General features: G+C 40.6%; 1 protein-coding gene across 1 annotated transcript; it reads right to left on the bottom strand.

Moving 5' to 3' along the window:
- Positions 1-6918: 6918 nt before the first annotated feature.
- LOC110466904 (early nodulin-75-like) lies at positions 6919-12300 on the bottom strand. The gene is made up of 4 exons (XM_021523696.1): positions 12280-12300; positions 11361-11815; positions 10568-10968; positions 6919-10518 (listed from the first exon to the last, which is right to left on the bottom strand). Exons 1-4 carry the CDS (start codon positions 12298-12300, stop codon positions 9305-9307), a joined length of 2091 nt encoding a protein of 696 aa, XP_021379371.1. The 3' UTR covers positions 6919-9304.
- Positions 12301-14048: the final 1748 nt, after the last annotated feature.

Here is a 14048-nt window from a genome sequence, read left to right as displayed (position 1 = left end):
AACCTATAGCTATAATACTTCCTTACTGCCTTACAGGTAAAATCACAAAAACCTGTACATAACCTATAGCTATAATACTTCCTTACTGCCTTACAGGTAAAATCACAAAAACCTGTACATAACCTATAGCTATAATACTTCCTTACTGCCTTACAGGTAAAATCACAAAAACCTGTACATAACCTATAGCTATAATACTTCCTTACTGCCTTACAGGTAAAATCACAAAAACCTGTACATAACCTATAGCTATAATACTTCCTTACTGCCTTACAGGTAAAATCACAAAAACCTGTACATAACCTATAGCTATAATACTTCCTTACTGCCTTACAGGTAAAATCACAAAAACCTGTACATAACCTATAGCTATAATACTTCCTTACTGCCTTACAGGTAAAATCACAAAAACCTGTACATAACCTATAGCTATAATACTTCCTTACTGCCTTACAGGTAAAATCACAAAAACCTGTACATAACCTATAGCTATAATACTTCCTTACTGCCTTACAGGTAAAATCACAAAAACCTGTACATAACCTATAGCTATAATACTTCCTTACTGCCTTACAGGTAAAATCACAAAAACCTGTACATAACCTATAGCTATAATACTTCCTTACTGCCTTACAGGTAAAATCACAAAAACCTGTACATAACCTATAGCTATAATACTTCCTTACTGCCTTACAGGTAAAATCACAAAAACCTGTACATAACCTATAGCTATAATACTTCCTTACTGCCTTACAGGTAAAATCACAAAAACCTGTACATAACCTATAGCTATAATACTTCCTTACTGCCTTACAGGTAAAATCACAAAAACCTGTACATAACCTATAGCTATAATACTTCCTTACTGCCTTACAGGTAAAATCACAAAAACCTGTACATAACCTATAGCTATAATACTTCCTTACTGCCTTACAGGTAAAATCACAAAAACCTGTACATAACCTATAGCTATAATACTTCCTTACTGCCTTACAGGTAAAATCACAAAAACCTGTACATAATCTATAGCTATAATACTTCCTTACTGCCTTACAGGTAAAATCACAAAAACCTGTACATAACCTATAGCTGTAATACTGCCTTACAGGTAAAATCACAAAAACCTGTACATAACCTATAGCTATAATACTGCCTTACTGCCTTACAGGTAAAATCACAAAAACCTGTACATAATATAGCTATATAGCTATAATACTTCCTTACTGCCTTACAGGTAAAATCACAGGTGTATCTAAAGGTTCCTGTACCACTGCGGCCAAATCAGGGATCAATCTAGGTTTTAGGGGAAATAACCCTTTTTCAGATTTGGGGAAATTAAAATTTTGATACAAGGCTCTAGCGTCATGAAGGTAAAAGATAAACGTGTGCAGTATATTTCAATTTTAAACAATTTTAAGCTTAAGTTTTGTTTAAATTAAGTGGAGAAAATGTATATATGCAGTATTATCCATTTTAACTGTTGAACTTTAAAGAAAACATATATATAGGGAAAATATTTTGAAGAAAAAAACTGCTATTTTCTTGTTGAAATAGAATTTTGAAGCACACAGGGGGAATTTCAAAGAGCAGGGGAATTTTCTTCTGTAGGGGAAACTACCCTTATAAACTGTAGTGAATCAAGTCTAGATTAATGATCCCTGAAAATGCTGTAGCTTTGCACTGGAAACTGATTTTGCCATCATGGCTAAAGCTTTTAATTAATTTCTGAAAAGTACAGGACAATTTATGAAAACTTTATAAAGATAAAATAACCAAAATATAATCATCAACAGTGGTCTGAGCGTAAACATTCAGCAGGGCTAAAACGGGATTCCAACCCTGGACTTCAGTTTGTGATGTTATCACTCTTACCTACTGAGCTATACGTACGTACCCGCGTACAGTACCTGTCGACAGAAACGCATGGCAAAACTTTGCTTTAGTTATATCCAAAATTAAATCAAGGGGGAAGTAATTACTGCATACATATATGCAGTGCAGCAGAACATGACGTACAGGGATCATTAATCTATAGCTACGTATATATACATTGTAGATCTAACTAGAACCTCAGATCGTATCAATATCTTTTACCTGTATGTAGATCTAACTAGAACCTCAGATCGATATCAATATCTTTTACCTGTATGTACATGAAGATCTATCACCAGAGACGTTTCATCAATACAAACATCTCTAGTGTAATATATATGTATCCAGTATCGGCAATATTTTCTCTGTTTCAGAATTTCATCATTATTTTCCTGAAGTCAGTATAAACTATTGTCTAATTCCTTAAAAGTGATATTTAATTTGTGTGACATTTCCACAGATTCATAAGACATAGCTAGGCAACTGTATATATATGATACAGAGGAATGAAAATCACTTCATACATTTAAATCTGATATAACCCTTTCACCACTGTAGACCATAATAGACTTATCCATATCAATGCATGGTAGAGTCTACTAAAGTTACATAGGGGTGAAAGGGATAAATACATCTATGTAGACAAATTATTAAATGTACAGCATAGATGAGTATGATGGACTTGAAATTTTTAAATAACGCCTGTATTATGTACGATATGTATAAAATGAATGACTCATATAATGTTACAAGTACATATACACGTACGGACATATACCTCAGCCCAGTCAATAGTAAAACATAACTAGTTAATTAAGATGAAGACTGTACCACTGCATCTGTTATGATTGCCGAGACATTCCACTCACAGATTTTTTTACTTGGAGTATATTATTCTCCCTTCTACAAAGAAAATAAGGCAACCAAAAGGAGTTTTTCTGGCTCAGAGTAACTTCCCCTGTGAAGGAGTTTTTCTGGCTCAGAGTAACTTCCCCTGTGAAGGAGTTTTTCTGGCTCAGAGTAACTTCCCCTGTGAAGGAGTTTTTCTGGCTCAGAGTAACTTCCCCTGTGAAGGAGTTTTTCTGGCTCAGAGTAACTTCCCCTGTGAAGGAGTTTTTCTGGCTCAGAGTAACTTCCCCTGTGAAGGAGTTTTTCTGGCTCAGAGTAACTTCCCCTGTGAAGGAGTTTTTATGCTTTGTGGTCCACAAATTGGACACTTGCAATGAATTTTGATGTTTTGCATTTATAATTCCTGAATAGCAACAATGATAAAGTGTAGCCTTTGTAATGTGCATGTAATGGTCCAGAGTTGGAACCCTGCCATTTTCTTTTTTTCCCCTTTTTTTGAATTTCTTTTTTTTTCAAACAAATAATATTGAAAACAAAAAAAATCTGTAAAATGCATGGCAACATGTTATTTGTATGGAAATTTCTTTTGAAAAGGACTTAGATATTTTAACAATAGGGACAATATATCAATGGTACTGATGTAGGAGAACAGGACTGGGTCGATTGTTGGAGACCAGCTGGTAGCTCAATTGGTAGAGCATCCATCTAGAGGTCGGAGGGTCCCGGGTTCGAATCACGGTCTAGTCGTTGCAATTCACTTTCTCCTGTTATACTGATTAGTTTTATGTGTTGGTACCCTTTACCTTAACTGAATTATGGTTATAATTAGAATTAATTATTTTTATTTCTCAAGTGATCTCCTTGAAAGAATTCTCAGAATTATTTATCAGTCTGGTATATGGTAATGTTAAACTGCAGTTACCATGTACAGAGTAAGTGTCGGTCAGCCTCTGAAACCTCAACATTTCAAATGAGGGATACATTGCGTGAAACCGGACTGAAACGTTAACTGCTTTGCTCAATTCATCTTTTCCTTTTTTTACATCAAATTAACTAGAAGACATTAGACTACAGGATGTAGATTGAGTATGTGTGAGTTTCGACTTGAATGAGGGAGTTTGAGGGAGATTGGTAAATTTTGGTTTAAATCAGTGAGTCTCCCTGCTAATGACAGAGACCTGACAGGTATATGGCATAATACAGTTATTACCATGTAAGGTTGGTATAGTAGCTGTAAATAATACAGTTATTACCATGTAAGGTTGGTATAGTAGCTGTAGATAATACAGTTATTACCATGTAAGGTTGGTACAGTAGCTGTAGATAATACAGTTATTACCATGTAAGGTTGGTATAGTAGCTGTAGATAATACAGTTATTACCATGTAAGGTTGGTATAGTAGCTGTAGATAATACAGTTATTACCATGTAAGGTTGGTATAGTAGCTGTAGATAATACAGTTATTACCATGTAAGGTTGGTATAGTAGCTGTAGATAATACAGTTATTACCATGTAAGGTTGGTATAGTAGCTGTAGATAATACAGTTATTACCATGTAAGGTTGGTATAGTAGCTGTAGATAATACAGTTATTACCATGTAAGGTTGGTATAGTAGCTGTAGATAATACAGTTATTACCATGTAAGGTTGGTATAGTAGCTGTAGATAATACAGTTATTACCATGTAAGGTTGGTATAGTAGCTGTAGATAATACAGTTATTACCATGTAAGGTTGGTATAGTAGCTGTAGATAATACAGTTATTACCATGTAAGGTTGGTATAGTAGCTGTAGATAATACAGTTATTACCATGTAAGGTTGGTATAGTAGCTGTAGATAATACAGTTATTACCATGTAAGGTTGGTATAGTAGCTGTAGATAATACAGTTATTACCATGTAAGGTTGGTATAGTAGCTGTAGATAATACAGTTATTACCATGTAAGGTTGGTATAGTAGCTGTAGATAATACAGTTATTACCATGTAAGGTTGGTATAGTAGCTGTAGATAATACAGTTATTACCATGTAAGGTTGGTATAGTAGCTGTAGATAATACAGTTATTACCATGTAAGGTTGGTATAGTAGCTGTAGATAATACAGTTATTACCATGTAAGGTTGGTATAGTAGCTGTAGATAATACAGTTATTACCATGTAAGGTTGGTATAGTAGCTGTAGATAATACAGTTATTACCATGTAAGGTTGGTATAGTAGCTGTAGATAATACAGTTATTACCATGTAAGGTTGGTATAGTAGCTGTAGATAATACAGTTATTGCCATGTAAGGTTGGTAAAGTAGCTGTAGGATCCCTGATATAAACATAGGATGATTATGCATGTTGATAAGGTTACATCGCTCAGCTCTATCAGACAATCGTGGTGCTCACCAGCTGTTTTATCCTCCTTAAACACATACAGTACAGTCATGCTGTAGCCCAGGCCTGATAAATCTCAGGGTTTAAAAATTAAAACCTGGAACAAAATACGTCAAAGCTGACACTGGTGCAATCAGACAATAACACTTCAAAGATTAAGATGTAATTGAGATATGTAGATTTAAATTACCGCATTGATTTAAGCTTTGTAGATATCTGCTATAAAAAGTACCAATTTTACAAAAAAATAAATAAAAAAAAGTTCTTGTGCTTCAAGCCAGAACACTTTTCTATGTATCATGTTTCCTACCACTGACAGATTATTGCTGAAGCTCCTCGTCAGTGTAGCTTGTCGTCAGTGTAGCTCGTCATCAGTGTATACGTAGCTCCTCGTCAGTGTAGCTCCGCTCCTCGTCAGTGTAGCTCCGCTCCTCGTCAGTGTAGCTCGTCGTCAGTGTAGCTCCGCTCCTCGTCAGTGTAGCTTGTCGTCAGTGTAGCTCGTCGTCAGTGTATACGTAGCTCCTCGTCAGTGTAGCTCCGCTCCTCGTTAGTGTAGCTCCGCTCCTCGTCAGTGTAGCTCGTCGTCAGTGTAGCTCGTCGTCAGCGTAGCGATTCAACCCCAGAAATTAGCTACTGTACGTACAATGAAACTGTAACAAAAACCAGCAGCTAGAACAATATGATAACCTCTGGTTTAACAGTTCCATCTAGGGAATTGTTAGCTTGAAATCGTTATTATTACTACATATCATTATCAGAGAGAGTATAATACATCACACATATTCTATCAATAAAGCTGACCAAGCACTATCATATATGTCAAACATATATATATATATACTATATAAAGAAGTTAATGGTTTCCCACTGAATACTATATATATATATATTTATTCACAGGTATGGCAGGACAGCTTTATTTTTCACAAGTGCACATGCACAAGTGAAAATATCTGTCAGCTGTTACTTGTGTACATTTATATGATAATGATCAAGATATCCTGTACATGAACAATGTACAGTCTGGTAGCTGTAGTATGCAATATTTTTCACAAGTGCAAATATGAAGTATGAGAAAATATATCAAGGTATTTACTGCTGTATACAATGTATATATATATGAGATTTAGAAATCAAGATGTCCTTAAAAATGTATAACTGTGCTGTCACTTTGATGAAGATGGCCCAGTGTATAAATCTGTACTCTACTAGTACTGTCATTTTGATGAAGATTGCCTAATGTATAAACCTGTACTTTACTGTAACTTTGATGAAGATGGCCTGTCCTATGTAACGATATTGGTCACCTGATGTTGAGGTAACTTTGATGAAGATGGCCGTGTATAAACCTGTACACATATATATATACTGTAACGTTGATGAAGATGAAAATGGTCTGTCCTGTGTAATAATATTGGTCAACTGATCTTCATGGACCAACAATATTCATTGTAAAGATTATTGACCAATTGATGGCAGGTACATACATACCATTAAATAAATATAAGACTTGATTTCCTGTATACATGATTGAGTCTGGGCTGTTAAGATTACTGGTTGTAAAATTAAAGAGATTGAGAAAATCACTAAATATTTAAATGAGTATATACATAATAGGTAGGTGTATATTTGAAGAGGGAGAATTACGTTTAGAGGAGGTAAACACGTACAGTATATATGGCTGGTACGTATACAAATACTGTAAATCATTGTGGGGAGTTGCTGGAGGAGAGAAAGTCTAAGGAATTTTGTGAGAAATAGCGCTGATCGATGGATTAATTAAGTAAGATACATCTATAAAGGTAGGAAGGTTGACTTTATTGAGATTGAGAGATAAGATAAAGATTTATTGATTTGGTAGTTAGATGTGGGGTTGTTTTTTGAGACAGAAGGTAGTGAGCTTGCTCTATTGAGACAGAAGGTAGTGAGCTTGCTCTATTGAGACAGAAAGTAGCGAGCTTGCTCTATTGAGACAGAAGGTAGTGAGTTTGCTTTATTTAGACAGAAAATAGCGAGCTTGCTCTATTGAGACAGAAAGTAGTGAGCTTGCTCTATTGAGACAGAAGGTAGTGAGCTTGCTCTATTGAGACAGAAGGTAGTGAGCTTGCTCTATTGAGACAGAAGGTAGTGAGCTTGCTCTATTGAGACAGAAGGTAGTGAGCTTGCTCTATTGAGACAGAAGGTAGTGAGCTTGCTCTATTGAGACAGAAGGTAGTGAGCTTGCTCTATTGAGACAGAAGGTAGTGAGCTTGCTCTATTGAGACAGAAGGTAGTGAGCTTGCTCTATTGAGACAGAAGGTAGTGAGCTTGCTCTATTGAGACAGAAGGTAGTGAGCTTGCTCTATTGAGACAGAAGGTAGTGAGCTTGCTCTATTGAGACAGAAGGTAGTGAGTTTGCTCTATTGAGACAGAAAGTAGTGAGTTTGCTCTATTGAGACAGAAGGTAGCGAGCTTGCATTGCTGTATTGAGACAGAAGGTAGTGAGCTTGCTCTATTGAGACAGAAGGTAGTGAGCTTGCTCTATTGAGACAGAAGGTAGTGAGCTTGCTCTATTGAGACAGAAGGTAGTGAGTTTGCTCTATTGAGACAGAAAGTAGTGAGTTTGCTCTATTGAGACAGAAGGTAGCGAGCTTGCATTGCTGTATTGAGACAGAAGTTAGTGAGCTTGCTCTATTGAGACAGAAGGTAGCGAGCTTGCTGTATTGAGACAGAAGGTAGTGAGCTTGCTCTATTGAGACAGAAAGTAGCGAGCTTGCTCTATTGAGACAGAAGGTAGTGAGTTTGCTTTATTTAGACAGAAAGTAGCGAGCTTGCTGTATTGAGACAGAAGGTAGTGAGCTTGCTGTATTGAGACAGAACGTAGTGAGCTTGCTGTATTGAGACAGAACGTAGTGAGCTTGCTGTATTGAGACAGAAAGTAGCGAGCTTGTTCTATTGAGACAGAAAGTAGCGAGCTTGCTCTATTGAGACAGAAGGTAGTGTGCTTGCTCTATTGTGACAGAAGGTAGTGAGTTTGCTCTATGTGATGGAGGGTAGTGAGCTTGCTCTATTGAGACAGAAGGTAGTGAGTTTGCTCTATTGAGACAGAAGGTAGCGTCAAAGCTTGCATTGCTGTATTGAGACAGAAGTTAGTGAGCTTGCTCTATTGAGACAGAAGGTAGTGTGCTTGCTCTATTGTGACAGAAGGTAGGGAGTTTGCTCTATTGAGACAGAAGGTAGTGTGCTTGCTCTATTGTGACAGAAGGTAGTGAGTTTGCTCTATGTGATGGAGGGTAGTGAGCTTGCTCTATTGAGACAGAAGGTAGTGAGCTTGCTCTATTGAGACAGAAGGTAGCGAGCTTGCTCTATTGAGACAGAATGTAGTGAGGTTGCTCTATTGAGACAGAAGGTAGCAAGCTTGCTCTATTGAGACAGAAGGTAGTGAGCTTGCTCTATTGAGACAGAAGGTAGTGAGCTTGCTATATTGAGACAGAGAGATGTTACCTAACTTTCCTAATTTAGATACAAATGTAGAGGTGTTAGAAATTTGGAGAAGGCTTACCTGGTATCCATGTATTTGAAGAAAAGTCATGACATGTGTGAGAAAATGTGGCTTTTATTATTATGTGATGGATGAGAAGCTCAGGTGGAGGGGAAGGGGAGGACTATTTAGATTATAGGAGAGGATTATTGATATTGAATGGGAGTGCCGTATTGTAACAAGATGCAAAGACGTACTTAGTGTGTTTGGAGGGAGGGGGAGGAATAATTCAGATTGAAAAGGAGTGCCTTATTTTATTGAGATGTAACAGTGCACGTGTAGGACACATACATGTAGACAGTGTGTTGGAGGAACGGAAAAGGGGGCGAGTTATTGGGTTTGAAGGTGAGTGGGAGGGCAGTATTATATTAAGATGGAAGACATAGATGGTGTGAGCGAGGGAGGGGTCTCTGCATAAAACTTTACTTGTGTAGATAATCCGTCCAGTGTGCATGAAGACAGGAGGGGGCTGGTGGGGGAGGGAGAGAACACAAGAGGGACCCATCGATTGGACTGTACTTGTATAAAGAACCTGTATGGCGTGTGAGAGGGAGGAGGGAAGGAGTGGTCAGGGAGGGGATGAACACAGGAGGGACCTTCCATTGAGCTAGCTGTACTTGTATACTGTAGATAACCTGTGTGGTGTGGGTGAAGGAGGGTTAGGACACAGGAGGGACCCTTTCATTGGACTGTACTTGTATAAAGAACCTGTATATATGGTGTGTGGGAGGGAGGAGGGAAAGAGTGGTCAGGGAGGGGAGGACACAGGAGGGACCCTTCTATTGGGCTGTACTTGTATACTGTAGATAACCTGTGTGGTGTGAGGGAGGACACAGGAGGGTTGTACTTGTGTAGATAACCTGTGTGGTGTGGGGGAGGAGGGGGAGGACACAGGAGGGTTGTACTTGTATAGATAACCTGTGTGGTGTGGGGTGGGACACAGGAGGGTTGTACTTGTATAGATAACCTGTGTGGTGTGGGGGAGGAGGGAGAGGACACAGGAGGGTTGTACTTGTATAGATAACCTGTGTGGTGTGGGGGAGGAGTGGGAGGACACAGGAGGGTTGTACTTGTATAGATAACCTGTGTGGTGTGGGGGAGGACACAGGAGGGTTGTACTTGTATTGATAACCTGTATGGTGTGGGGTGGGACACAGGAGGGTTGTACTTGTATAGATAACCTGTGTGGTGAGGGGGAGGACACAGGAGGGTTGTACTTGTATTGATAACCTGTGTGGTGTGGGGTGGGACACAGGAGGGTTGTACTTGTATAGATAACCTGTGTGGTGTGGGGGAGGAGGGAGAGGACACAGGAGGGTTGTACTTGTATAGATAACCTGTGTGGTGTGGGGGGAGGAGGGGGGGGACACAGGAGGGTTGTACTTGTATAGATAACCTGTGTGGGGTGGGGGAGGACACAGGAGGGTTGTACTTGTATAGATAACCTGTGTGGTGTGGGGGAGGAGGGGGAGGACACAGGAGGGTTGTACTTGTATAGATAACCTGTGTGGTGTGGGGGAGGACACAGGAGGGTTGTACTTGTATAGATAACCTGTGTGGTGTGGGGGAGGACACAGGAGGGTTGTACTTGTATAGATAACCTGTGTGGTGTGGGGGAGGACACAGGAGGGTTGTACTTGTATAGATAACCTGTGTGGTGTGGGGGAGGACACAGGAGGGTTGTACTTGTATAGATAACCTGTGTGGTGTGGGGGAGGACACAGGAGGGTTGTACTTGTATAGATAACCTGTGTGGTGTGGGGGAGGACACAGGAGGGTTGTACTTGTATAGATAACCTGTGTGGTGTGGGGGAGGACACAGGAGGGTTGTACTTGTATAGATAACCTGTGTGGTGTGGGGGAGGACACAGGAGGGTTGTACTTGTATAGATAACCTGTGTGGTGTGGGGGAGGACACAGGAGGGTTGTACTTGTATAGATAACCTGTGTGGTGTGGGGGAGGAGGGGGAGGACACAGGAGGGTTGTACTTGTATAGATAACCTGTGTGGTGTGGGGGAGGACACAGGAGGGTTGTACTTGTATAGATAACCTGTGTGGTGTGGGGGAGGACACAGGAGGGTTGTACTTGTATAGATAACCTGTGTGGTGTGGGGGAGGACACAGGAGGGTTGTACTTGTATAGATAACCTGTGTGGTGTGGGGGAGGACACAGGAGGGTTGTACTTGTATAGATAACCTGTGTGGTGTGGGGGAGGACACAGGAGGGTTGTACTTGTATAGATAACCTGTGTGGTGTGGGGGAGGACACAGGAGGGTTGTACTTGTATAGATAACCTGTGTGGTGTGGGGGAGGACACAGGAGGGTTGTACTTGTATAGATAACCTGTGTGGTGTGGGGTGGGACACAGGAGGGTTGTACTTGTATAGATAACCTGTGTGGTGTGGGGGAGGACACAGGAGGGTTGTACTTGTATAGATAACCTGTGTGGTGTGGGGGAGGAGGGGGAGGACACAGGAGGGTTGTACTTGTATAGATAACCTGTGTGGTGTGGGGGGAGGAGGGGGAGGACACAGGAGGGTTGTACTTGTATAGATAACCTGTGTGGTGTGGGGGGAGGAGGGGGAGGACACAGGAGGGTTGTACTTGTATAGATAACCTGTGTGGTGTGGGGGGAGGAGGGGGAGGACACAGGAGGGTTGTACTTGTATAGATAACCTGTGTGGTGTGGGGGGAGGAGGGGGAGGACACAGGAGGGTTGTACTTGTATAGATAACCTGTGTGGTGTGGGGGGAGGAGGGGGAGGACACAGGAGGGTTGTACTTGTATAGATAACCTGTGTGGTGTGGGTGGAGGAGGGGGAGGACACAGGAGGGTTGTACTTGTATAGATAACCTGTGTGGTGTGGGGGAGGAGGGGGAGGACACAGGAGGGTTGTACTTGTATAGATAACCTGTGTGGTGTGGGTGGAGGAGGGGGAGGACACAGGAGGGTTGTACTTGTATAGATAACCTGTGTGGTGTGGGGGAGGAGGGGGAGGACACAGGAGGGTTGTACTTGTATAGATAACCTGTGTGGTGTGGGTGGAGGAGGGGGAGGACACAGGAGGGTTGTACTTGTATAGATAACCTGTATGTAATTGCCTGATGATTGGAGTGTATCCTGTATGTATCTGATTACAATGGTCTGGTGGTATGAAGAGATAATTGGCACGGAATGGCAATATAATTGTCTGTCAATTATCGGCTGGACTGGTCAGTTTATTTAGCCAAACTGACCACCACCTACATAGACATACAGTCTGTAGGTGTAGACATTATAAACAAGTACCGTATCTGTTCTATCAAACAATCACACAATGCATGTGCTCATTTCCATTCTGTTCTATAAAGATATCATTAATTATATACAGTTCATGTGCTCATTTCCATTTAGTTTTAGTAAAAAAACAACATATGATATTAATATACATGCACAAATGATTGTTTATACTTTATTAATGAGAACATAAACAGTGACCCGTATAACTATACTCTCTGTTCACACACACCTCCCAAGCACCTAGCTAGTTAGTACCTTAACCAGTGTTACTGGCATCATTCACACACACCTCCCAAGCACCTAGCTAGTTAGTACCTTAACCAGTGTTACTGGCATCATTCACACACACCTCCCAAGCACCTAGCTAGTTAGTACCTTAACCAGTGTTACTGGCATCATTCACACACACCTCCCAAGCACCTAGCTAGTTAGTACCTTAACCAGTGTTACTGGCATCATTCACACACACCTCCCAAGCACCTAGCTAGTTAGTACCTTAACCAGTGTTACTGGCATCATTCACACACACCTCCCAAGCACCTAGCTAGTTAGTACCTTAACCAGTGTTACTGGCATCATTCACACACACCTCCCAAGCACCTAGCTAGTTAGTACCTTAACCAGTGTTACTGGCATCATTCACACACACCTCCCAAGCACCTAGCTAGTTAGTACCTTAACCAGTGTTACTGGCATCATTCACACACACCTCCCAAGCACCTAGCTAGTTAGTACCTTAACCAGTGTTACTGGCATCATTCACACACACCTCCCAAGCACCTAGCTAGTTAGTACCTTAACCAGTGTTACTGGCATCATTCACACACACCTCCCAAGCACCTAGCTAGTTAGTACCTTAACCAGTGTTACTGGCATCATTCACACACACCTCCCAAGCACCTAGCTAGTTAGTACCTTAACCAGTGTTACTGGCATCATTCACACACACCTCCCAAGCACCTAGCTAGTTAGTACCTTAACCAGTGTTACTGGCATCATTCACACACACCTCCCAAGCACCTAGCTAGTTAGTACCTTAACCAGTGTTACTGGCATCATTCACACACACCTCCCAAGCACCTAGCTAGTTAGTACCTTAACCAGTGTTACTGGCATCATTCACACACACCTCCCAAGCACCTAGCTAGTTAGTACCTTAACCAGTGTTACTGGCATCATTCACACACACCTCCCAAGCACCTAGCTAGTTAGTACCTTAACCAGTGTTACTGGCATCATTCACACACACCTCCCAAGCACCTAGCTAGTTAGTACCTTAACCAGTGTTACTGGCATCATTCACACACACCTCCCAAGCACCTAGCTAGTTAGTACCTTAACCAGTGTTACTGGCATCAAAAGTACATACAAAGAATGGTATATATATATAAAGGCAACAGAAAGCACTTCTGTGCAAAGTGTATGTCAGAAAATACTTTGCTAGGCTATGATTAAAAAACTGTAATTTATCATTGATATAAAACCATATGTTATAAATGCCCATATTCCTGCATTTTGCATTTACAAGATTTTCAAGATGCAAGATTTTCATCCCCCCCTCCCCCACACACACTTACACACACTTACATTCAGATTTTCACCCCATCACCTAGCGTAACATTCAGATTTTGTCCCCCCCCCTCTTCGCCATCTTCCCCGACCCCTTTAGCTTAACTCAACCCCCCTGGTTTTCACCCCCTACTACTCCCCACAGCAACTTTTAAATGTTTGTCCCCCTCCCCCACTTTCCCTCCCCCACTTTCCCTCCTCTACACTCAGTATCAATGCACATTCAGACCCCCAGGCTTGATTTGTTGATATAACTATGATCCCTATATACGACCTACCATCTTAAGGATAAATAAGCATGGGAAGACACTGACTCATCAAACTGTCAGGTGGTATTGTTAAACCTGTTAACAGGTTCTCCATTTAAAACCTATAATTTGGTTGAGTTATTCACACCCGGCCATTTCCTGAATACGACACTTAAAATCAGTTGAGACCAATGAAACGTGTCACAGGTTATAAACTTTAAAGTTCTATCAAATTTACACCTGAGGGGCAGATAGCCTTAAAACTTTAGTGATATTAGTTTTGCACTCGGCAAATGCACTGCTTTAAATATGGCAAAATTTCTTGCT

Source organism: Mizuhopecten yessoensis, unplaced genomic scaffold (assembly GCF_002113885.1).
Source record: "Mizuhopecten yessoensis strain PY_sf001 unplaced genomic scaffold, ASM211388v2 scaffold11147, whole genome shotgun sequence".
Taxonomy (NCBI): domain Eukaryota; kingdom Metazoa; phylum Mollusca; class Bivalvia; order Pectinida; family Pectinidae; genus Mizuhopecten; species Mizuhopecten yessoensis.
This window is presented reverse-complemented; position numbering and strand designations above follow the sequence as displayed.